The sequence below is a fragment of the Melanostigma gelatinosum genome (genome assembly GCF_949748355.1).
Source record: "Melanostigma gelatinosum genome assembly, chromosome: 21".
NCBI lineage: Eukaryota > Metazoa > Chordata > Actinopteri > Perciformes > Zoarcidae > Melanostigma > Melanostigma gelatinosum.
The window spans coordinates 12,758,006-12,783,374 of record NC_136654.1 but is presented as its reverse complement, the minus strand read 5'-3'; the positions used below and the strand labels follow the sequence as shown (position 1 = coordinate 12,783,374).

The window sequence follows — 25,369 nt, the reverse complement described above, 5'->3', positions numbered from 1 at the left end:
TAAACAAATGCCACGCGCGAGCAAACTGTTCTCTCATTGGTCCGATTCTTATGCGGCTATGAAGGCTTAAAAGGCTCTGTCTTTTTTTTTTTATTATTAAGGGGGGGGGGGGGGGGTGCGCGAACCCGGTCGGGATGTAGAAGGGGGTGCACGGCCTAAAAAGTTTGGGAACCGCTGCCATAGAGGACTTGTTTCCTCCTCACACACACACACACGCATCTGTCTGTGTGTGCGTGTCTGTGTGTGCGTGTGTGCGTGCGTGTGTGTGTGTGTGTGTGTGTGTGCGTGTGCGTCTGTGTGTGCGTGTGTGTGTGTTATTGATGCAATGAATCATAAAGCTCATGGTGAGATCAGATCAGCACAAAAGAAAAAAGGGAGCAAATATAACTTGTAGATATCTGATCATGCAGATCATTGATGATCCTTATGAACAGATGTGTTGTTTGATTACAGCAGCTGGTCTAAAAGGATCCAGGTTTTTTTTTTTTTTTGCCATACATCATTTCAAGCGCTCTGAAGTCAGAAAACCATCACACAGTCTAAATATTATACTTTTACTTTGTTATAGTAATAAGTGTTTATTTCTTCATAAAAACACAAAATTCAAATGATCAGGAAATACATCATTAAAACTAATAATCATTTGGGTGGAAAAGACAAAAATAGTAAGCGGGCCTCGCATTCTCACAACGATGCCGCTGATACCGATCGTTGATGAGCCATGTAGCCGTACGGGTCACAGATCAATGTTGATCCATTACACCACAACGTTATACAGTCAGGATCATCACACACACACACACACACACACACACACACACACACACACACACACACGTGCATGCAAACATAACACCATGCTAGGATTAAGCATATAACAATAGGAGAAATGTAGTAGTCGATATACCAGTGAAATTCCACGATGACACCAATTTGACACCACAGTAAAAATACAACAAGTTAAACAGCTCATATTTCCTCTATTATCGATCTTATGTTGCTGTGATGACAGCTTCTTCACTCAACCACATTTATTGTTGAGTACATCTGAACACATCATAACATCATAATGTAGCACTGAATAGCACTGTAACGCATCGCACTGGAACTCAATGCTACCTCCGTTAGCGTTAGCTCCACGGGACGCATCGATGGTGAGCTCACTGCGTGCTTTCACATTGTAGAGGTCAACAGTCCGGTGCCGGAGGAAATCAACCGCAACACGTTTTCAGAATTTGGGCATTGACTTGGTACCGAAGTGTCGGTTCTGGTGAAACTAAAAACTAGGGATGGGTATCGTTTGGGTTTTTTCGATACCGGTGCTAAAACGATACTTGTAAAACGATACCGGTGCCTAAACGGTGCCTGAACCGATGCTTTTTTCTTCAAATTGAACAATATATTAACTGTTTAAAGTATACTATAAATATAAATAAATACAAAACACTTGGCTTCAATCTACAGCTTCAAACTTTTTAACTATGAACAATATATTAACTGTTAACAGTTTACAGTATACTTAAATAAATATAAATAAATACAAAACACACACACTCTGTACACGCACTACAGCTTCAAACTTCAGCAATTATTTTGCAGAAATATGAGCATATTTGCATTCTCTGGCAAAATATGACACCTATTTATTTTACCAGTTGGTGGCGGTAATGCACCAATTCATCGTTTGCCAACCGCCACTACACCTCAAAGAAGAAAGTTTGGCGTGCCGGATGTTGTGCTTGTTATGAGCGGCAGTGCTAAGTACCCGGATGTCGATGGAGTTAGTAGCCTGCCAGCCGTTTGACAGATCGTTTTTTATTTTATTTTTAACAAATCATGGCCGAAGCTTCGCCAGCATGATGGAGGGGTTTGTTTCTAAGCGCGCACGGCTCGTCCGGTTGTAATAATACTGTGAGTGAGGAGCGGAGGACCGAAAGGAAGCACTGAAATCTGCGTTGCGTTGCGTCCGGTAGATACCGGTTGTATAGGAACCATACCGGCACCGGGTTTCGGTACCCAACCATACTAAAAACTCTAATCTACACCTCACTATCCTCACTCTCTTCCTCTATGAAGAGATGCCTGCATCAGCACAGCTGCACACACACACACACGTGTGTGTGTGTGTGAGATGCAAAGGGCAGTGTCCATTAGCTAACAGAGCCGAGGTAAACGACCCTGCAGCCTTGCGTCACCTGACACCACCTGTCATTACATAAGTCACCAACGACCTCCTCAGACGCTGGTCACCTCAACATTCTCATCCTCCTCGACCTCACTGCAGCTTTTGACACCATCAACCACAACATCCTTATCTCCCGCCTCGAATCCTCCCTCAACATCACCGGAACTGCTCTCTCCTGGATTAAATCATATCTCACAAACAGACAACAGTTCATCAGCATCAACAACTGCACCTCCTCCACTGCTCCTCTGTCTCAAGGCGTCCCTTGTTTGTTTGCTGATCAGAGATGAGGAAAGCTCATTGGCTGGTCTGAGAGTAACTCTTATGCTGCGTTCACACCGGTCGCGTTGATTTTTTGACGCGCGTCGAGATTACATACAAAGTCTATGCACAGACGCGATGAGACTGGCGCGCCGCGATTTTGCGATGGCGCGGCGCGTTGGACGTGTTATTGCAGTGCGGTGGACGCGTTGGACGCCGCAAAATCGCCAACGCGCGAGTTGAAATTTTTCAACTTCAGCGACATAATCGCGTGACGCGATAGCCTATCAGCGTTGAGTTGCTCCCCCTGTCATCACTGACTTCCTGCCGTTGTTGAATCAGGAAATAAATACTGTAGCCGTCTGTGTTCACCCAGAGCTCTACGATACCTCATATCAATAGAGACCGGACCAAACTATGTGTATACATGTGTGTGTGTGTGTAAACCATACGGTACAAACAATGAATAGACACTGCCGTATTTACGTCTACGTGACGTTATTGAGTGCTGGTGGAGCTGCTACGATGTTAGCATAACCTAGCACCGATCCATCAGAGCTCCATTGAGAAGACCAGTAACCTACAAATCGGCATCATTACGTAGTTATTTCGGAGTCCCTTTTTGTCGGAGAAGACAAGTACAAATCGGCATCATTATGTAGTTATTTCGGAGTCCCTTTTTGTTGGTTTATTGCCGTTGAATCACAGCCAAATCAGTTTATTTTGTGTTCCTACAGCTGTAGTAAACAGCGACCGGTGGCTTGCTAGACAGTGAATACAGCTCGATACAATCCACGGAGCTCCTCTGAACAATATTATGAACCAGACATGACGGCGTTTGGCATTCCGATGTTTGAGGGACTTCCACAACACGTACAAAGCAGCAATTGTCCTTATTCCTTTCACGGTTGACAGCGGAAAGAAATGGCGGCCAGGTGAACGGCTTCCAGGACGATAAACCACGCCCCCTCTCCGGCACGGAGCGATTTTGCGGCGTTTGGTGTGAACACAACCGGCGGCGCGTTGGACGCGATTGTGCAGTGCGTTGGACGCTTTTTTGCAGTGCGTCAAAAAATCAACGCGACCGGTGTGAACGCAGCATTAGGCAATGGTCCTCAGCCAATCAGAAAGCGTCAACTGGCTGATGGATGTGAAGTGGGTTTAAATGTTCTACAGCCCAACAGCACGTACTGTACATTATGTAACAATCGGTCCTTCTCGTGCAGCCGTCTGCCCTGGAAAGAAGCACGGTGACGATGAAAATTAAATAGTTGAGGATAACATGAGAGAGTGCCACTGCCTACCTTCTCTAACACCTGCCCACCATTCAGTTATCTTCACCACTGTCTTCAGGAAGTAACAGCAAGTAATGTGGTGATGCTGGTAAGAAGTCATGACTTAATCATCCCCACAACAAGTATGGATGTAGAGAACACCATCAAACTATCCATTATCTTCTTCCTATTAGGGTTCCCAATAGTAACAAGTGTTTGGTGTAACTCCACACCGCAGACACAGCCTCAGCCGTGGTCATGTCCAGCATCACGCTCTGTGAAGACCACCGTCGTTAGCGTCACGGCAGCACTGATCGCTCCGACAACGGGACCAGAGACCACTTCGCTGCTGTCAGTCCTCCATCCGTCCACTCATCCCTGTGTCCCCACTCTGCTGTGATCAGCTGTTATCTGTCCTTCTTCTTCTCCACAGCGGGCTATGCTCGCGTTTACTGTCACACTGATATCAGCTTTAAGAAGGAAACTTAATGACCTACTTGTGGAGCTAAAACAACTGACTGATTATGGATCACGAGTGATTATTTTCAGTTAAAGATTAACGGCCTAAACACCAAATAGCAGCTCTCAAATAGCAGACTCTCATATTGCAAAATGAATGTGCATGCTCATGCACACACAGTGCAGACTAGAAACTCAGATTTACCCGCTGATAACACACAAAGCTGTCAATCACAAGACACATCTGTGGAAGCTGCCAAAGCTGAGTGAAAGCACAAGACAGAGAGACACGGAGAGAGTAAAAGAGATGCAGGCCAACAATGACCACGAGAAGACAGAGAGACACTGTGTGTGTGTGTGTGTGTGTGTGTGTGTGTGTGTGGAGGTCACGTAGTTATGTAACTTCGTAATAACTAGACCAGCGATGTGCTGGCTCTGTCTGTGTGAGGGCTAATCTGTGTGTGTGGAGGGTCTGCTTCTACGTGAATGTGTCATTGATAATCAACAGCGGTGCTCCTGCAGACGCGTTCAGAGCCTGCACATGTGCAAGCCAGTCACACTCTGAACACTTCACTCAAGAACCCCAAAACCCACGTTTTCTTTAAATAATCGAGAAACTACACACAGCTGACGGTCCATGAACACATCATCTGTGGCGAAAGCTTCCTTCAGAAATGCAACCGAAACTAAGCTTACAATTGTGATATTTGATCAAAAACATTTTATTCTACATGTCTTGTTTAACATTTTTCCCCAAATAAACCTTTACTGGAAACCATTCAATTCTAAACTCCTCCGTGATGAACTCATCTGAGACCGACAGTCATGTGACACCACTCTGTGAGTCCCAGAGCCGAGAGAGAGGTTCAGTACAGGTTGTACAAATGGGAATAGTTTATATACTGCATATATATATATTAAACTATATATTTATGTATATATGGCGCACGTGGAGCCTCCATTTTTATCCAACGTTGGTAACACTTGTGGGAACTTGGAAAAATGTTGAATATATTGATTTCATTGTTTGCCAATCTTTGTAAAAAGAAATGATGAAAGAAATTCAACTTGCGTTCCTTTCTTTTGTTATGATTGATGGCATGCTGCAGTCATTGTTGTGTTTCCATAGAGGAGCAGGACTTATGGAAACATGACAGGAGAGAAAACCGCCCCCAACGGCTTGAGGGTCAACATGCACCAGGGCTGAAGGACTCTACATGAATATAGAACTGTGATCACTGTGATCTTATGATTATCTTTACATCATTATGCTCATTTTCATTGACAAACATATTACCAGTGACTATACTGGGGATCTGGACCAAACAAAGACGTTAAGTCTGTAGAATGTGTATTTCATTTCGATGGTCATTTATTACAATCGTTATTTGAAAACAGCTTGTTGTTGTCAACACGGTTCCATGAAGCAGAAGCTTCAGTGGTTCAGCGTGAGAGAAGAAGTGCTTCTGTCTGTTGATTTAAGGCGGCGCTCTCTATCAGGGTGGGGGGTTACGTTTCCATTTCATCTCACCTCTTAATGTCACAATCAAAATCATATCCATGACGTTAACCAGGCTTTTGCTGAGCAGACAGAACGCAGATGGGCGTCATTCAGGGTCACTTGTAGATTCTAGAGAATGTTCTTAGTGCATCGTAGTTATGATAGAAGGCTGGGTAACAAATCTTAATATCGGCGCAGGAAAAAAACAATCATTGATCAAACATTTCAATCGTCAACATACGATCCCAACGGCAAGATTCAAAGAGAAAGGAAATGTGCTTCACTTGGGATTCTTTTCATCTTTCCATTTCATTGTTATTCATTGAAACGCGTCATTGAACATCTTCTTTGCAGAAATCACTGATTCTTGAGCTTTACGGCTGCATAAACCACCTGAGTGTGTGTGTCTGCACTAGATTGTGATGCTGTTGCTATGACAATAGCAACAGAGAGGCAGTTATGTGACGAATGAGGGTTAAAAACACAGGAGGAGGAGCCAGACAGAGAGTGTGTGTGTGTGTGTGTGTGTGTGTGTGTGTGTGTGTGTGTGTGTGTGTGTGTGTGTGTGTGTGTGTAAGTCTCTGAACTCTTATCTCCCATGCGTGAGCCAGATGGTGCTGTGCATTGTGCTGTTACATAATCAAAACAGTGAATCACATTTCTGTGCGCACACATTCACAGCCATTCACACACATGATCCAAAACGATATGCCGTCAGTGTCAACCATTGCTGAACCAGATCCCTGCACGGACAAACACACATCCTCCACGCCGCTTCAGCGTGTTCTACACAGTCCAGTGGTGTGTGTGGTGTGTGTGGTGTGTACGGTGTGTGCGGTGTGTGCGGTGTACGGTGTGTACGGTGTGTGCGGTGTGTGTACGGTGTGTGCGGTGTGTGCGGTGTGTACGGTGTGTGTGCGGTGTGTGCGGTGTGTACAGTGTGTACGGTGTGTGTGCGGTGTGTGCGGTGTGTGTACGGTGTGTGCGGTGTGTACAGTGTGTGCGGTGTGTACGGTGTGTGTGGTGTGTGCAGTGTGTACGGTGTGTGTGGTGTGTGTGGTGTGTGTACAGTGTGATGCAGTGTGTGCGTGAGGAATAGTGTGATACACAGATTACAACAGAAACACCACTGGAACCACAGCACCACACCAAAGCACATCAAAGAATACGCCCAACATGTCAAACTAAAGATCTGATTGGTTGAACACTATGCCTATCAACAATATCGTCCCCATTCACTTAAACTGCAGATGGATGAACTTGAGACTCTGCAGGCCTCTGGCTCTGTTCTTACCTAGAGACACAGAGGTGAGATCTGATTGGATAAAAGCTCTACTTAAAACAAGCTGCACTGGAAGCAGAGCAACTGAGGAAGACAGGAGCTGTGCAATGAGAAAATAAGATAATGGGGAAAATATTATGATCAATTATAATACATGTAGTGTATTTCAGAACAATTATTAAATTATAAAATAGCTATAACTTTGTGATTCTGTCTGGGCCAGCAGAGAAGGCCTTGCAGGCCCTGACGGCCCACCACTGCATCTGAAGAACAGTGAGAAAGAACTAGAAAAAGCATTTCCTGCTGAAAATGCGTTGGAATGCTGAAAACTGAAATTAATCGCAAAAACAAATTGCAAAAAGCTTAATAATTCAAAGAGTTTAAAGATTACAAATATGAAAAGTCATATCACACCTCTCCTGAAAGAGCTGAACATTTTGATATTTGAACAGTTTCGGTGGCTTAAAAAAATTCATCAGTGGTGATATTTGTAGTAGTATAAGTTGTAGTATAAGTATTATTCGTAGAAGTATTAGTAGCATTAGAATAAGTACTAGTAGTAGTAGTAGTGATATTTGTAGTAGTAGTAGAAGTTGTAGTAGAAGTATTATTAGTAGTAGAAGTATTAGTAATTAGAAGAAGTAGTAGAAGACGTAGTATCAGTAGTCATAGTAAAAGCTGTAGTATTGGTCATAGTATTTAATATCACAGTAGTAGTAGTAGTAGTAGTAGCAATAGTAATGGCAGTAGAAGATGTAGCAGTAGTAGTAGTACTAGTAGCACTCGTACTAATAGCTGTAGTAGTATTACTACTTTTAGTAGCATGAATAGCAGTAGTAGTAGTAGCAGTTGTCGTATAAGTAATAGTAGCAGTGGTAGTAATAGCAGTAGTGGTAGTAATAATATTGATGGTAGCAGTAATAGCAGTAACAGTAGTAGTAATAGTAGCAACAGCAAAAGTTATAGTAGAAGTAGTAGTAGCAGTAATACTATATTAGCAGCAGCAGTAGTAGTTGTCGCAGTGTTAGTAAGAGCATTCATTTTTTTAACAAAAAAGCCTAATTTTGAGCTTGTTTAAATACAGTTAATCCATGGGGCTTTTATTTTGAAAGGGTGGTGCTGGGTGGGGGGGAAAGGGGGAGAGGAGACATAATCATAATGTCTGACACACATCAACAGAGGTTATTAAATGCCTGGCTTCATCGCAAGCATTTCAATTAGAATTCACTCTTTGGGGCTTTTATTTTGAAATGGGGTGTGTGTGTGTGTGTGGGGGGGGGTCCTCTAAAAGTCTCTAAGACCTGAATGACTGTATGAGACAGGGAGAGAGAGAGAGAGAGGAAAGAATTAGTGAGAGAGAGAGAGAGAGAGAGAGAGAGAGAGAGAGAGAGAGAGAGAGAGAGAGAGAGACTCTGATAGCTCTGGCAAACTTTCTCATTTGGAGATTGTACTGTTTTATCTTTTACAGCTTACATGACTATTGTCCTGCTCTGCCATGTCTTTCCTCGTCTCTCCCTCTTGTGTCGCGGTGTATGTAAATGTCACTCGAATCAGGAAACTTATTAGAATAGAGAGAGAGAGAGAGTGAGAGAGTGTGCGTGCGTGCGTGCGTGTGAGAGAGAGAGAGAGTGCGTGCGTGCGTGTGAGAGAGAGAGAGAGCGTGTGTGTGAGAGAGAGAGAGCGTGTGAGAGAGAGAGAGCGTGCGTGCGTGCGTGTGAGAGAGAGAGCGTGAGAGAGAGAGTGCGTGCGTGCGTGCGTGCGTGTGAGAGAGAGAGAGAGTGCGTGCGTGTGAGAGAGAGAGAGAGAGAGCGTGCGTGCGTGTGAGAGAGAGAGAGAGAGTGCGTGCGTACGTGAGAGAGAGAGAGAGCGTGCGTGCGAGAGAGAGAGCGTGCGTGTGAGAGAGAGAGAGAGCGTACGTGCGTGCAAGAGAGAGAGAGCGTGCGTGTGAGAGAGAGAGAGAGAGCGTACGTGCGTGCGAGAGAGAGAGAGAGCGTGCGTGCGAGAGAGAGAGAGAGCGTGCGTGTGAGAGAGAGAGAGAGAGATAGCGTGCGTGCGTGCGTGTGAGAGAGAGAGAGCGTGCGTGCGTGTGAGAGAGAGAGAGAGAGAGAGAGAGAGTGTGCGCGTGTGAGAGAGAGAGAGAGAGTGTGCGTGCGTGTGTGTGAGAGAGAGAGAGAGAGCGTGCGTGCGTGTGAGAGAGAGAGAGAGTGCGTGCGTACGTGTGAGAGAGAGAGAGAGAGAGAGAGAGCGTGCGTGCGTGTGAGAGAGAGAGAGAGCGTGCGTGCGAGAGAGAGAGAGAGCGTGCGTGCGAGAGAGAGAGAGAGTGTGCGTGTGAGAGAGAGAGAGAGATAGCGTGCGTGCGTGTGAGAGAGAGAGAGCGTGCGTGCGTGTGAGAGAGAGAGAGAGAGTGTGCGTGCGTGCGTGCGTGTGAGAGAGAGCGTGCGTGCGTGCGTGTGAGAGAGAGAGAGAGAGAGTGTGCGTGCGTGCGTGTGAGAGAGAGAGAGAGTGTGCGTGCATGCGTGTGAGAGAGAGAGAGAGCGTGCGTGCGTGTGAGAGAGAGAGAGCGTGCATGTGAGAGAGAGAGAGAGCGCATGCGTGCGAGAGAAAGAGAGAGCGTGCGTGCGAGAGAGAGAGAGCGTGCGTGTGAGAGAAAGAGAGCGTGAGAGAGAGAGCGTGCGTGCGTGAGAGAGAGAGCGTGCGTGCGTGTGAGAGAGAGAGAGCGTGCGTGCGTGCGAGAGAGAGAGAGCGTGCATGCGTGAGAGAGAGAGCGTGCGTGCGTGTGAGAGAGAGAGAGAGCGTGCGTGTGAGAGAGAGAGAGAGCGTGCGTGCGAGAGAGAGAGAGCGTGCGTGCGTGTGAGAGAGAGAGCGTGCGTGCGTGTGAGAGAGAGAGAGAGCGTGCGTGCGTGCGAGAGAGAGAGAGCGTGCGTGCGTGTGAGAGAGAGATAGCGTGCGTGCGTGCGAGAGAGAGATAGCGTGCGTGCGTGCGAGAGAGAGAGAGCGTGCGTGCGTGAGAGAGAGAGCGTGCGTGCGTGTGAGAGAGAGAGAGAGCGTGCGTGCGTGTGAGAGAGAGAGAGAGCGTGCGTGCGTGAGAGAGAGAGAGCGTGCGTGCGTGTGAGAGAGAGAGAGAGCGTGCGTGCGTGAGAGAGAGAGAGCGTGCGTGCGTGTGAGAGAGAGAGAGAGCGTGCGTGCGAGAGAGAGAGAGCGTGCGTGCGTGCGAGAGAGAGAGAGCGTGCGTGCGTGCGAGAGAGAGATAGCGTGCGTGCGTGCGAGAGAGAGAGAGCGTGCATGCGTGAGAGAGAGAGCGTGCGTGCGTGTGAGAGAGAGAGAGAGCGTGCGTGCGTGTGAGAGAGAGAGAGAGCGTGCGTGCGTGAGAGAGAGAGAGCGTGCGTGCGTGTGAGAGAGAGAGAGAGCGTGCGTGCGTGAGAGAGAGAGAGCGTGCGTGCGTGTGAGAGAGAGAGAGAGCGTGCGTGCGTGTGAGAGAGAGAGAGAGAGAGAGCGTGCGTGCGTGCGAGAGAGAGAGAGAGAGAGCGTGCGTGCGTGTGAGAGAGAGAGAGAGCGAGAGTGTGCGTGCGTGTGAGAGAGAGAGAGTGTGCGTGCGTGCGAGAGAGAGAGAGCGTGCGTGCGAGAGAGAGCGTGCGTGCGAGAGAGAGAGAGCGTGCCTGCGTGCGAGAGAGAGAGCGTGCGTGCGAGAGAGAGCGTGCGTGTGTGAGAGAGAGAGAGAGCGTGCGTGCGTGCGTGCGTGTGAGAGAGAGAGAGAGCGTGCGTGCGTGCGAGAGAGAGAGAGAGCGTGCGTGCGTGTGAGAGAGAGAGAGCGTGCGTGCGTGTGAGAGAGAGAGAGAGCGTGCGTGCGTGCGAGAGAGAGAGAGAGCGTGCGTGCGTGTGAGAGAGAGAGAGAGCGAGAGTGTGCGTGCGTGTGAGAGAGAGAGAGAGTGTGCGTGCGTGCGAGAGAGAGAGAGCGTGCGTGCGAGAGAGAGCGTGCGTGCGAGAGAGAGAGAGCGTGCCTGCGTGCGAGAGAGAGAGAGCGTGCGTGCGAGAGAGAGCGTGCGTGCGAGAGAGAGAGAGCGTGCGTGCGAGAGAGAGCGTGCGTGCGAGAGAGAGAGAGCATGCCTGCGTGCGAGAGAGAGAGAGCGTGCGAGAGAGAGCGTGCGTGCGTGAGAGAGAGAGAGAGCGTGCGTGCGTGCGTGTGTGAGAGAGAGAGAGAGCGTGCGTGCGTGCGAGAGAGAGCGAGAGAGAGAGCGTGCGTGCGTGCGAGAGAGAGCGAGAGAGAGAGCGTGCGTGCGTGTGTGAGAGAGAGAGCGTGCGTGAGTGCGAGAGAGAGAGAGAGCGTGCTTGTGTGCGTGTGAGAGAGAGAGAGTGCGTGAGTGAGTGAGAGAGAGGAGTGCATGTGTGTCTGTGTGTTTATCAACATCACTAATTGGTGCCCTCTAAGCTGCGCAATACATTATAAAGTCAGAAAAGGGCTGAAAATCATAAAAGTAAAATTGCTGCAGTTCAAAAAGTTTAAAAGATATCAGAAAGCTGAATTATGCGGCAATAGTTCATGGTTTTCTCAACATTTGAAAGTTGAAATGGTGTCTGTCGCTGAAAGTATGATGAAGTTGAAGGATTTGAAAGTTGAAGAAGTTTAAGAGGATTTGAAAAAAAAAAAAAGTTGCTAAAAGCTTCATAATTCAAAAAGTGTAAAGGTTAGAAATATGAAGAGAGATAGCACCCCTCTGCTGAAAGAGCTGAACATTTTTGGAATGCTTAACAGCATTCCAACAATTAGACCAATCACAAGGAACACAAGGAAACACAGCCACGTGTTGTTCTCTGTATACATGGTGTAATAGAGGATCTGCTCAGTGTTGGATCATTATGTATTCCGGCTGTAGTGCGTAGCTGCATTTTACCAAATAGCAAATGAAGTTTTGTTCTCTCGCTCGCTGCCCTCTAGCTGCTGTGCACACGCGCCTCTCTTTATCGGCTCTTTCACACTAGTTTCTAGCTTCCTGGCTACTTGAGGCAAACCTGTTCAGTAGCTCAGCTGCAGAGGAGTTAGTCTCAAAACAACAAAGAATTGGAAAAGCGTGCCAATGTCCCAAACAACGGGGATGAAATAGGCTCCACAGACACAGCTGGTGAACACAGCAGGGTCACCACGAAGACAAACACACAAACCAGCAGAGCCAGCATCAAGAAGCATCCACAAGGGTGGTCCTCCTTCTATTACTGCATCCGGCCTATAAATAGAAACACAAAGGTCTTACCAGGGCAGGCCACTGTATGTGTTTGGCCTTGGTTCCCTGAAGCAGTCCTCCTCCTGCTCCTCCTCCTGCTCCCTCCTTCCTCTTGGCCCAGACCAGCTGGTGCTCCAGCAGAAACAGCTGGAAATCCTCATAGACCTTCACCCACTCTCTCTTCTCCCACTCCTGGTCATCGAACTCCACATATACCTGCACACGGCACAGAGAGGCAACTGTCAGCGGCAACATTTGGCTATGCTTGTTAGACCTGCGTATTGATACATTGTATTAGACTGAGAAGAAAGAGAAGAGGAAGAAGAAGAGGGACAAGGAGGAGAAGTCAGAGAATCAGTGTGCACAGGAGGTGCAACATTTATCATAAAGTGTTACAAACGCCACTTTAAAGGAAACGCTGTAGCGCTGCATCATATTCTACAGACTTTGTTTGGTACAGAATCACACCATAATCATTTGAATATGTTTTTCAGTCAGAATAACAACAATGATATCAGTCAAAATATGTTTTTTCTTAATCGTTCAGTTGCATATAAGAATCAAAGTGTACAGAAGTATGCACATTAACACACACAAACATTCAGAAGGCATATGAACAATAAGAAATATGTAATCGATACTCTCGAGCTCTTATCATGTCATTACAGACGTCATCACAGCCGCTTCATGTTATTGTCTGTATGTCTGTCTTTGATGTTTATGTCACTATATGTATTTTATTCTGTCACATTACTTCACCAATAAAAAATATCAAAATATAAACGATTAAAAAAAGGGTTTGGATGAATGAGTGAAGCACCAGCAGCTGTTGATCATATTAAACACAGTTTGATCAGAGTCAACAATAATGTATTGGTATTCAGACATTGCAACCTCCTGACTGTACAAATATTAGACTGTTGCATGAGTCCTTGTGATAGTGTGTGTGTGTGTGTGTTAGCCATCTTCCTTTCTTCATCTCATTTCATCTTCACTCCCTCCTCCGTCTGATCTTCATCCCTGTTCCCTCACTCCTTCTATACAACCCACCCCACCCCCACTCTTCTCTCTATGGGCAGAGAGAGAGAGAAAGAAAGAGAGAAGGGATCAACGAGTGCATCTCTCCTCAATCAGCCTCCCGCCCTCCCCCTCTCCTCTCCCATGATGCACTGCTGCAGTCGACTGAGCGATCGCTCCCTGCCAGCAGGCACGGAGGCGGCTACCTGAGCGGGTCTTCCCTTTGTGTGCTGTTACTGCAGTCTGTGTGTATTACCACCTGTCTGTACATTGTTATCCTGGCGTTATGACCACACGGCGCCCACATGCGTCTCCACTGATCCCTGGTCTCTGTATCAGTGGACCCTCAGCGGATCTAGTCCAGCACCGTCACATGCTCCACCAGCCTCTATCGAGCCGTTCATCTAATTCATTCCAGACCTCTATCTGTCATGTATCACTCTTACCTGGCAGCTCACTCAGTCAGCGTCACAACTGTTCTCTTCATCCCTTCATCAGCTGTTCTCTTCATCCCTTCATCAGCTGTTCTCTTCATCCCTTCATCAGCTGTTCTCTTCATCCCTTCATCAGCTGTTCTCTTCATCCCTTCATCAGTTGTTCTCTTCATCCCGTCTCAGCTGTTCTCTTCATCCCTTCTCAGCTGTTCTCTTCATCCCTTCATCAGCTGTTCTCTTCATCCCTTCTCAGCTGTTCTCTTCATCCCTTCATCAGTTGTTCTCTTCATCCCTTCTCAGCTCTTCTCTTCATCCCTTCATCAGCTGTTCTCTTCATCCCTTCATCAGTTGTTCTCTTCATCCCGTCTCAGCTGTTCTCTTCATCCCTTCATCAGCTGTTCTCTTCATCCCTTCATCAATTCTCTTCATCCCTTCATCAGCTTAGAGATAATCAGGGCTGCAGAGTATTTGATGGACTACGTACTCCATGGATTAATCAGATAAAAACACGTTTGCTTTATTGAGGAGCAATAGGAAATATACAACAGAGAAAATAAGACGGAACAATTCAAATGATTGAAAAATAAATGTTTGCTTCAATAGAAAGAAAAAAGAATATTCACGGCATTGTTAGTTTCGATTATATATTATAAGCTGTGTTATAGAGTTAACCAGCTCATAAATCCCTCTCTAATATCTATCTATGTTCCTTCAAACAACTGGAGTCATTCAAGTTTCTCACCAAAAAACACATTTTACACGACAACATGTGAACGCATCATGGTAATGTCATAGTTTACCTTTGCTCAATACTCATTTTTACCACGCAGAGCTTGAACGCATCATGATGTAACTCTTCAACCTCTGCTGATGTTAGCCGTTAGCTCCGTTACATAGCCAAGCAGGACTGTACTGCTAACGGCTAACGGCTAACTAGCTCCGTCTCCAGGAATCATTTGAGCCCTGAAGGTAATCACAACTCTAAAGATACAGAGCAGAGAGCGGCTCAACGCTGCTACCGTTCATTCATTTCCTGTTGATCAGCTAACCCATTGATAATCAACACCACATGGCATCACGAGAATGATCGGACACATTAATAACACATGTGGACCGTCTGTAATCCGTTGTTGATGATTATTATTATTTATTTTTTTACAGATTGCCACATCCCAAAAATAAGAGAGAGTCTAAAAAGGAACAAACAGAATCTAAACCTGAAATGAGACACTGCTGGCCACACTTTGAGGTGAACAAGGTCCTGTGTTGTGCTTGGATGAGGACTGAGATGGGGAGAAATGCTAATTGAGCAGCTGATTATGCAGCACAGTCCCTCTCATACACACTAAACAGAGTGAAGGACTGTTTGCATTCTAATTGGTCCTTTTCTATCCCATAATCACCTGTCTCTTAATAATAATACTGAATCATATACATATGGCAATGGCGATCCATACGTCTCATGGAACACATGTGCTTCCATTTCACAAATGAGACAATCTACACTGAGCTGAGTGGGCCGGTACTGGGAATAAAACAACACAGAGTAGAACTCGCCTCCATCGCTGCTTGTAGCCCCTGACGCCCCCACTATAGACACATACACTGTCAGGTGTGTCCACCTGATGAAGATAAGTCCACTATTCTCTCTCTGTTAGCTCTGCTTTTGGTCTCCACCAGCTCCTGAGGGCGATATCTGCCTCAGCAGCTGGTCTCCAGCTTACAGTGGGCTGTTAACCCAGCGGCTGCTAACGGCTAACGTTGACTAGCTCTCCACCGGCTGATTTCAACGTTCACATTTGTAGCGTGTTTGTAGCATTTTCTATTGTCCCCGGGGGTGATACATACAAAATATTGATTGTGGCCGCTTGGCAATATGGTTGAAGTCAATATCACGAGAATATTGTTTCAATAGAGATAAATATGACGATATGCGTACACAAATGTACTCAAATCCCACGCTGATATGGCATGACCACATCAGAAGACAGTCCCAAATATGATCTCAAATGGCTTCACTATTGCCCCCAATTCTGTTCCATGTGAGCAGAGTCAAAGCATTATATCTGCCATAACCGTCCTCCAGAGTTAATGCATCATTAATATCAGTATCACCACGAGAAAAGGTCTTCCCCATCCGTCTTTATTATTTTACATCCAATAAAAACTCAACCACTCAAAGCGCCTGTGAATGGTTAAAACTGTGAACACCCATTTATGATGACTTTGACACCCCAAATGCAAAGAGTTAATACGGAACCTGATCAATTAGATATATTAGGCTATAACATCCTTCTCATCATCAGAATATGAATCGTCTATCTCTCTGCACAATCTGCTGATGTCACTCTCTGCCCCTCTCTGTCGGGCACAAGATGAGGGACGACGACCGGGACAGTGAGACGCTCCTGCTAAAGCCGTCACGTCAATCACTTCATGTGTGTGTGTGTGTGTGTGTGTGTGTGTGTGTGTGTGTGTGTGCCGGAGTGGCAGCAGCTGTGTGACAAGCCTTGATCCTCTAAATCTGTCAAACCTCAGCCTGAAACACACACACACACACACATGCAGGGCGAGTGGTTTGGTTACAGTACGCACTGATTACTGTCCACGAGACTATTGATAACCTCGACACGTCCAGAGCGAGGACGACGCCGTCGTCTGTCCACACACACACACACACACACACACACACACATGAAAAACACACATGATCGGAACAGGGAGACTCTGTTGCTATAGTAACGGGAGGCAGCAGTGCGTATTGGACATACACACACACACACACACTGAACCAGTCGGCTTCTATCAGCCACAGAGGGGCAGAAATAAGAGACAGAGAGAACAAAGGAGAGCAGGTGCCACACTTGAAACACTGCACAGCTGACATTGGCTCTCACTATCACTACGGGCCGCGAGTCACACTGTTCTTCAGATACACCGACATAGACGAGCGCATACTCTCAGTGGTCATCAGAGATGACCCTGCTCCGCACTGTGTGCAGATGGTGTGTGTGTGTGTGTGTGTGTGTAAGATTCAGGAGCCCATAGATGGACAAAGGCATGTATGTATCATACATGCATGTATGTATCGTGACAGCAGCATCACGGCTGCTGTCAAGGAGGGCTTTTAGTTACTCGGCAGGGACATTCTATAGCATGACACATCTCTACTGTATACGTAAAGTACAATCTAAGTTTGCAAAAAATTAATTTAAAAACACATTGCAAAGCCAAAATATTTTGGGGGTAAAACTGCACACGTAGATAAGTGGACATAGTTCCCGTGATGTCACCCAACGGTTTGGGGGCTAATGTGGACTCCAGTTGGTCATTTTGCCCGTTGCCATGTTGTTGTGTTTTGGTGAGACAAGAAGGTGGAGCTAAGTACACCCTAACACTGAATAAGACATTTTTATTCGACCAAAATGTGACAATTAACTGGCATGAATTCGAAACACAGGAGACGAAAACCTGCCAGACCGGACAGCGACCGGCAGCGAAACTGTCAATCACAATCACAAGTAGCCCCGCCCTAAAGCACACCTTGCATTGTGGGCTATACGTTGTCATCTAGAATGTCCAGAGCCACTACTTCACTGTTGTGAAATTACTTAAATTAAATGTTTTCTCAACATTTTCCTCCAATGACAAAAATTATCCCTAAAGAATGTATTAAAAAATGCACAAAGAAGAGAAATGGGTAGCGCAATTTCAGCATCGCTATCTAACCTCTCCATTTCTGTACATCACAATCCCCATAAAATGACACGGGAGGCCACGCAGCCTGTGAACGCACCAGCCGACTGCCTCTTCTTTCAGGTTGTTCCATTGAAAGGCCTCGAGTGCGAAGCCAAGAACAACGGCTGATACAAGGCCGGAGGAATGAGTGGACATTAGTCAGGACTCAGGAGGTGAAGAGGCTGAGCAGTGTTTGTGCGGACGATGCATGTGGACACTGATCTATGTAAGTGTCTCTGTGATACAGGCCATGACCGTATACATGAGCGTATGTGATGCATGTGTGCTTAGCGGGTGCAGTGGCGTATAATCTGCCCCTCACTAACGGCTGCAGATCAGCTTTCTGTGAGCCAATGAGCACAAAGCATCGCGGCAGGCGACCAATGTGGACAGAGCGGCGTCATCTGCCTTTTAAATAGAGCGCCAGAGAAAGATGGAGACAAACACGTAACGAAGCAGAATACAGAGACGAGAACAGAGGCTGAGCTCTCTGACAGGACTGGATTACTATATGAAGACAATACTATATGTACTACTACTGTGTGTGTGTGTGTGTGTGTGTGTGTGTGTGTGTGTGTGTGTGTGTCTGTGTGTCTGTGTGTAGCTTTCTTGTTTTTGTGATTTGCACAATAAGGTTGCATGTGAAAAATGGGTTTTATTTTACTGAGTGATCGCGCTGTGTGAGGAGGCATCAGGTCACAAGCCTTACTTTCATTCTGCAGCAATAAAGTTGTTTATTTGTTGTTTAAAGTTGTCACACACACACTCACACAGACACACTCACACAGACACACTCACACACAGACACACACAGTAGTAGTACATATAGTGATTCAATACAAATCGTGATTGCGATTCAAATTATATTAATTGTGCAGCCCTACTGGACAGACAACATGTAGACCAGCCAGGCTAAAAGGATACCTCTATCCCTTTACCCCCCCACCCTCACCCATCGCCCCCGCAATGCGTAGACCTTGCACACGCACAGAACAAGAAGTGCACATACACAGAATTACAACTAGCGGAGCAACGTGAGCACAAACAAGCCTTCTTATCGTCAACCACTTGTGCATTGAAGGGATTATTGTCGGTATGCAGTGCCTCATAACTAATACCACAGAAGGTTGTTGATGAAGTGCTTGGAATGTGGTCATTGGAATAAAGGGACACCTCATCAGTGAGACGTTTCTAATATCTAGTCTACCCTGATATTACTGGGCTCAATGTGAACATCTCTCAACATGACCTGCAGAATCCAATAAGACCACAGGCACCCACACCTGAGACACAGCTGACCATCAGAGCCTTGGTGGAGGTAGGACTCATTGCAGGACCTCATGCACTGACAGCTGAGTGTGTACATACATTGATTCTGGTGGAAGAACTCTGACTTGATTACATCGCCCAATTTCTGACAACAACCCTGAAAAGACTTTGAAGTATCTCTCAAAGGGAGGACTTGATATGAGGCAGATAACTATCATTAGTAGTTTCCCTGCACACCTAGCATAGACCTACTTGAATGGCATGGTGCTTCATATAGCACCGGTGTTGCGGCTAACTGTGTGCACTGGAGCAGCACACGTGACCTCAAATGTACGGTAGCTAATGTAAGTCAACTCATAGACCGGGCACCCAAAGGGAAGCAGTGTGAGCCGACGAGCGCTTCTTTCCTCTATTCGTCGCTCTTCATGTGTTTCTCATGCTGAATGACATGTTTCCATAAACCTGGTGAGGACATATCTGGTAAAGTAGATTTCAGATGTTACTTTGGTGTGATTCCTCAGTTTAGTAAATCAACTGCTCGATAAGCGTCGGTCCACTAGTGGAGGAGGACAGAGCCGTCAGTGGAGGGACGGACATGAGAGCAGAGCTAAAGGCAGCAGCTGAGCCTGAAGAAAGACGAGTCGCACAGACCTGCAGATCCTCAGAAGAGGCAAAGAATGAGACAACAGGACAGTGGATCATAGGAAACTAACAAGTAATTATCTGACAAATAAAAAAGAAGACGGATGAGGAATGAGAATGTCTCATTAAAGAGGGAAACCAGGGTGAAAAGAGACGCATGAAGGAAACACTCAGTGAGACGATAACACATGCAATCAGAGTAAAACAACAAAGTACCAAAGGAGGAACGTGGTGTGTGTACACGGACACAAGAGGACAAGAAAACAAGACAAAAGGAGACACCGCTGGTCATCAGAAGAGCGACATTTGATTTGATTTTTAATGGAGAAAGGAGGCAAGAAAGAATGAATCTGATACTTATGCAATGAAGGAAAGAGAATGATGAAAGAAATGGATTCAATAGCGTGGGGGAGGAAACGGACAAAGAGAAGCAGGAAACAGAGGGGAGGAAGAAGGGGATGATGAAGGGGAGAGCATCAGCAGTGAGGGAACATGAAGCGCGGAGCGATGTGATATCAAGAACAAAGAGGAGGTGAAGATGCACCGTGATGGAGAAGAACCTGGATAATGCAACTAAGGGCAATATATAGCACACAAAAAGGAGGGTGGATGAGATGAAGAGAAAAGGAGAAAGAGAGGAGAGTCCAGCTGCTTGGAAACTGAGTGACTAGTCTACCACCGGCGTAACCAAGGCTCTCCTTCCCTGACAACAGACCAAATGATGCTGCTGCTGCAGAATATCAATCAGTGGAGGAGAGAGAGAGAGAGACAGAGACCGACAGACAGCGAGAGAGACAGAGAGACAGAACGAGAGAGCGACAGAGAGAGAGACAGAGAGAGAGAGCGACAGAGACAGACATAGTGAGACAGAGAGAGACAGAGAGACAGAGAGAGAGCGAGAGACAGAGCGACAGCGAGAGAGAGAGCGGCAGAGACAGACAGACAGAGAGAGAGAGAGCGGCAGAGACAGACAGACAGAGAGAGAGAGACAGACAGAGAGACAGAAAGAGACAGACAGAGAGAGACAGATAGACAGAGAGAGACAGAGGTTTAAAATGTATCTTTATTAATTTTTGTAAGTTCCATTTACAGAGTTTTACTGTTTATCACACCAAACTTAATTCACGCAAAAAAAACAACAAAAACCTAAAAAAAAACATAACTCATAGGTTCAGAACCAGAGCATTGTCTCTGACTGAACACAGCACGTCGTTCAGAGCCCAAATGTTCACAAAGAGTTCAGTTTTCTTTGTCAGACTGTAGAAACCAAACTCCACCCTGAGCCGAGCAGCCAGCCGTCCGGTCAGCATCAAGCTCACGTCCTCTGACCCTACACCCCTCACCCGGTTTTTCCTTGTTTTCCAAATTGCTAGTTTGGCCAGTCCTGAAAGGAAATTCAATAGTGTGTGGACAGATTTCTTTTTAGCAGAGTAGTTTGGACCATAGATAAAAAGACAGAAAGAAAAGTGTTCTCCTAAGCCCTGAAACCACGCCTTCAGGCGGCTGAAGAGTCTCACCAGCCTGGAACACTCAACGAACAGATGGTGGATAGTTTCTGTCTGTGAGCAAAAAGGACAGCTGTCCCCTGAGCCAGGGTCGAGGTGCACCAGATACCTGTTTGTAGCTATGGCCCCATGTACAATCCTCCACTAGAGGTCTCCTGTCTGTTTGTCTACAGGGGGTTTGTACAGGGACCGCCAACAGCCCCTTGGGGAGGATGCCCTGCCAAAAAACTCGGTCCACCTCGACACCCTCACTCCTGCCAGAGAGCGCAAGTTAGAGACTTTCACACTGACTTTATACGCTGCTTTCCTCCCCAGAGTCTCAAAGTCCCCCAACTGGGGTGTCTTTAGAGACAGCAGTGTTATGTTGTGGGGTGTTTCACGGACCCAAATGCAGACTCAGACAGCAAAGTTCTATTTCAAAACCAAGGTTCGTTTATTTCTCCCAGTCAAGGGAAAAAACAGGAAATGGACAAAGTCAATAGGAGGCGTCTTCACGCCTCCGGCCGGTTCCAAGCCGGAAAGTGGCTAATCCTGCGGAGCGGCAGACGAAGCCGACAGGAAAACTGTCAACGTCGATACGGAGGCGTCCTCGCGCTCCGCTCGGATCTTAGCCAGGAAGTGGCCGGTCCGCGTCCGCGGCTGGCAGACAGGCTGGATCGTCTGTGTGACACCCGAGGCTCGACACAGGAACGCCTAGACTAAACAGTTGATCTCCGAGGAACGACCTGGAAGGCTTCCTCGTACAGGTGAAAACCCGAGGCTCGACACTGTACGGCAGGCAGGTCGAAGAAACGAGCGGCAACGTTAGTTTCAGATCTTCAGAGAATAACAAATGGACTACTCACGGGTCGGAATACCAGGTAGGTAAACGGACAGACTGACAACTGGGTTGAGAGTGACAGGAGTATTTATGGCAGCTGGAGGCGATCACCGGAGATGAGGCACAGCTGTGCCTACGGAGAGAGGCGCGGCAGTGGGCGGGACTCTTAGGAGGACACTACTGAGGGAAACACAGCAGAGATCGACATAAATCCTCACAAGCAGGATGTCCTCCTCATCCTCCCACTGTCCCACAGCAGGACAGACAGCCAGGGGTGGGAAGACATACTCACATTCATTGTCCTATTGGTCAGATATTGCACTGTCTCCAACAAACGCTCTGAGGACTTCTGGCAGGGAAGCACAGACCTCCTCCACCAGCCTGAGCAGCAGCCTGCTGGACCGGATGTTAATCAGCTCCGCAAGTTGAGGGATGGAGGTCTTCATCAGATGACCCAGCTTCACACAGCCGGCCTCTCTCAGTCTGGATCTCAGGCTGACGGACGTCAGGACCTGGGATGTGATATAGCTGCTTCCAAAAAGCGGCTCCTCAAAGAGCCACATTCCTGGTGTCGACACAGCTATCCGATGGACTGTAAAAACCTGCCACGCCTGTAGGACGGATTGATAGAACGTGTCAGACCAGTTAGATCCACTGACTGGGGCTGGAGCAGGAACAGGTGTTTGTCATAACCTAAGCGTCCGGCCCTCCTCAGTAGCACACAGGCAGTATCCGTCCATGGCAGGCCGAAACTGTACAGCAGTCTCTGAGCCGTCTGCAGTCTGAAGGCTGTGATTCGCGATGCGATGTCCACCAGGCCCTGCCCTCCCTCCTGGACCGGCAGGTACAGCACCGCAGAGCTCAGCCAGTGAAGCCCTGACCAGAAGAAGTCCACAACTGCCCTCTGGATGTCTTTAATCAGGCCCTGTGGTGGAGGCAGGACTACCAGTCTGTGCCAAAGGGTCGAGGCAACCAAGTTATTGACAATTAGGACCCTCCCCCTGTAAGAGAGCTGAGGTAGCAGCCATTTCCATTTAGACAATCTGGTACACACTCTCTCCATAGCACCCTCCCAGTTCTGTTTTTGAAACTCTTCTGTTCCCAAAAAAACACCCAAAACCTTCAAGCCCTGCCTTCCCCATCTGATGCTTCCTGGTAGCTTTGGTATTTCTTTGTCTGCCCACTGCCCAACCTGCAAAGCTTCACTTTTTCCCCAGTTTACCTTCGCTGAAGATGCCCCCTCAAACAAATCTAAACTGTCACCTAGGACCTGGACATCCCTCTGGTCTTTGACGAACAACTAAATATCATTAGCATATGCTGACACCACCAGCGAGGGCCGCTGAGGCAGCCCAGGTAACATTAGTCCTGATAGATGGGATCTCAACCTATTCAGAAGAGGCTCAATGGCAATGGAATATAGCTGTCCAGAGATAGGACATCCCTGTCTGATGCCTCTCTGGACCTGAACTGGACAGCTCAAACCGCCCCCCACCTTCACCAGACAAGCAGCCTCCTTGTACATCAAACCCAACAGTGACACAAACCCTTCCCCAAAACCAAAGGCTCTTAAAGTGGAAAAAAGAAATACTATGATCAACCCTATCAAAAGCCTTCTCCTGGTCTAATCATATAACCCCAACATCAATATTATACAGTTTTACAGAGATCCAACAAGTCCCTCATGAGAAAAATGTTATCCATGATGGATCTGTCCGGTACACAGTAAGACTGGTCTCTGCGGATTATAGACTCCAGAAAGTTCTTAAGCCAGTTGGCGAGCACCTTGGAAAAAAGTTTATAGTCTGTGCATAACAACGCCACCGGTCTCCAGTTCTTCAGTCAGGACAAATCTCCTTTTTTAGGTAACAGTGATAGCACTGCATGCCGACATGTCGTCGGTAACAGGCACCTGCCACAGGTCGGCTCCCAAACACTTCCAGAAGTGTTTATAGAAGTCCGCAGGCAGTCCGTCCAGTCCAGGAGCTCTCCCAGAAGCCATCTGACCCACCGCAGCAGTCAGCTCCTCCAGGGAGATGTTGGCGTCCAGGACAAATCTGTCCTCGGGGCCCAGCTGAGGAAGGCCCTGAAGCAGCTCGTCAACACTCTCTTTGTGGTTGTCCCCCTTCCTGAAGAGGGCGCTGTAGAAGCTTACAGCATGTTGTCTCATTTCAATCGGGTCAGTCGTCATCTTACCATCAGGGAGGCGGAGACACACCATTTGTTTGGTTCGAGAGACGGACTTCTCCAGATTGAAGAAGTAGGAGGTAGGCGCATCCATGTCCCTAACGCTGGTGAACCTTGACTTGACCAAAGCTCCCTTAGCTCGCTCCTGTAGAAAGGAACCTAGTTGCTGATTCTTCCTGTTTTTGCTGTTCTGATGTGAGGGTTCCGGGACAAGAGGATGTCAAATGTGTACATATTGTAAAGCCCTCTGAGGCAAATTTGTAATTTGTGATTTTGGGCGATACAAAAATAAATTGAATTGAATTGAATTGAATCTAAGGCTATGGTGAGACCTCCACCTACAGAACCTGTAGCTGCCTCTTCACAAACTTCTACAGACTGTGGTGGTGCTTCGGTACCAGATGTAGTGAGGTTCTGCGCCACCACAGAAGCCTGCTGGTTGTAAGACTGGCTCTGATCCTCCTTATCGACATTATTGTTATCAGCAGAAGACGAAGAAGCGCCGCCGACCGCACCGGCGGCAGCCGCAGCCACACCAGCGGGACCCGGCGCGGCCGGTGCCGGAGCGGTCGGTGCAGGAGCGGCCGGTGGCTCCGCAGCCGGTGCAGGAGCGGCCGGTGCAGGAGCGTCCGCTGCCGGAGCAGCCGGAGGCTCCGCCTCCGCGCCTCTCTGCTGCTTGTGCGGACACGCGAAGTGTTTGTGTCCTACATCTCCACACTCAAAGCATTTGATCTGTCCCGAGCTTGCGTACACCATGTATGAACCCTCCCCGTGTTTAACCCTGAAGGACACCTCCAGTGTTTGTGTCGGTGACTCCAGGAACATGAAGACCTGCCGCCTAAGAGACAGCACGTGCTTCAGCTTGGGATCCTTACACCCCAAACTGACTGTTCTAAATCCGCTGCCAAACTTTCCAAACCAAAAGAGAGCGAGAGAGACAGAGAGACAGAGAGAGATAGAGAGACAGAGAGAGACGGTCCCCCACAGGTACATAAATATATGAAGCAGCTTTTGAGGCTAGCTGGCTTCTCCTTGCAATTACTAACAGGCAAGTTAGAGTCAGAGAGAGAAATCTCATCATGCAAAGATGAGATTCAAGTAGAGCTGCTGTGATGTTCCCTCCGAATACAAAACACAGAGACTGGGAGAGACTCTGTGTGTGTGTGTGTGTGTGTGTGTGTGTGTGTGTGTGTGTATTTACTCCTGAAATTGCTACAAGGGAGAATGTCGGACGGCAATTGTTCAACGAGAAGACATGCAGATGAATGAGGACAAAGGACGAGGCAGAGAGAGAAAGAGGGATGATTGAGGGATGATGGATTGACAGTCCTGTTGGATGGAGGGATAATCACGCACGATTACATTGGTGATGTCACGAGAATCGTGATTGTGGAACCAAGTTGATGGCACAATGCTGTGAACGATGGATTATACGGGGATCAGGGCTAGAGACCCCGAGGACGATGGGAAATGTCCCGATGACACGACATTGTGAACAACAGGTCCATGTTGAAATCGGCAGGAGGAGAGCTAGTTGGCGTTAGCTGTTAGCAGCCGATGGGCGGCACACAAAGTAAAG

The 25,369-nt window shown here is 47.4% G+C and overlaps 1 protein-coding gene across 2 annotated transcripts in view; it reads right to left on the bottom strand.

Moving 5' to 3' along the window:
- The window catches only part of jmjd1cb (jumonji domain containing 1Cb), a 140,411-nt gene that overhangs the window by 80,432 nt on the left and 34,610 nt on the right, over positions 1 to 25,369 (bottom strand). For both annotated transcript variants that reach the window (XM_079293659.1, XM_079293660.1), the window contains exon 2: positions 12,209 to 12,394. In XM_079293659.1, coding sequence (XP_079149785.1) covers positions 12,209 to 12,394 — 186 coding nt within the window. The remainder of the gene's footprint in view (positions 1 to 12,208; positions 12,395 to 25,369) is intronic.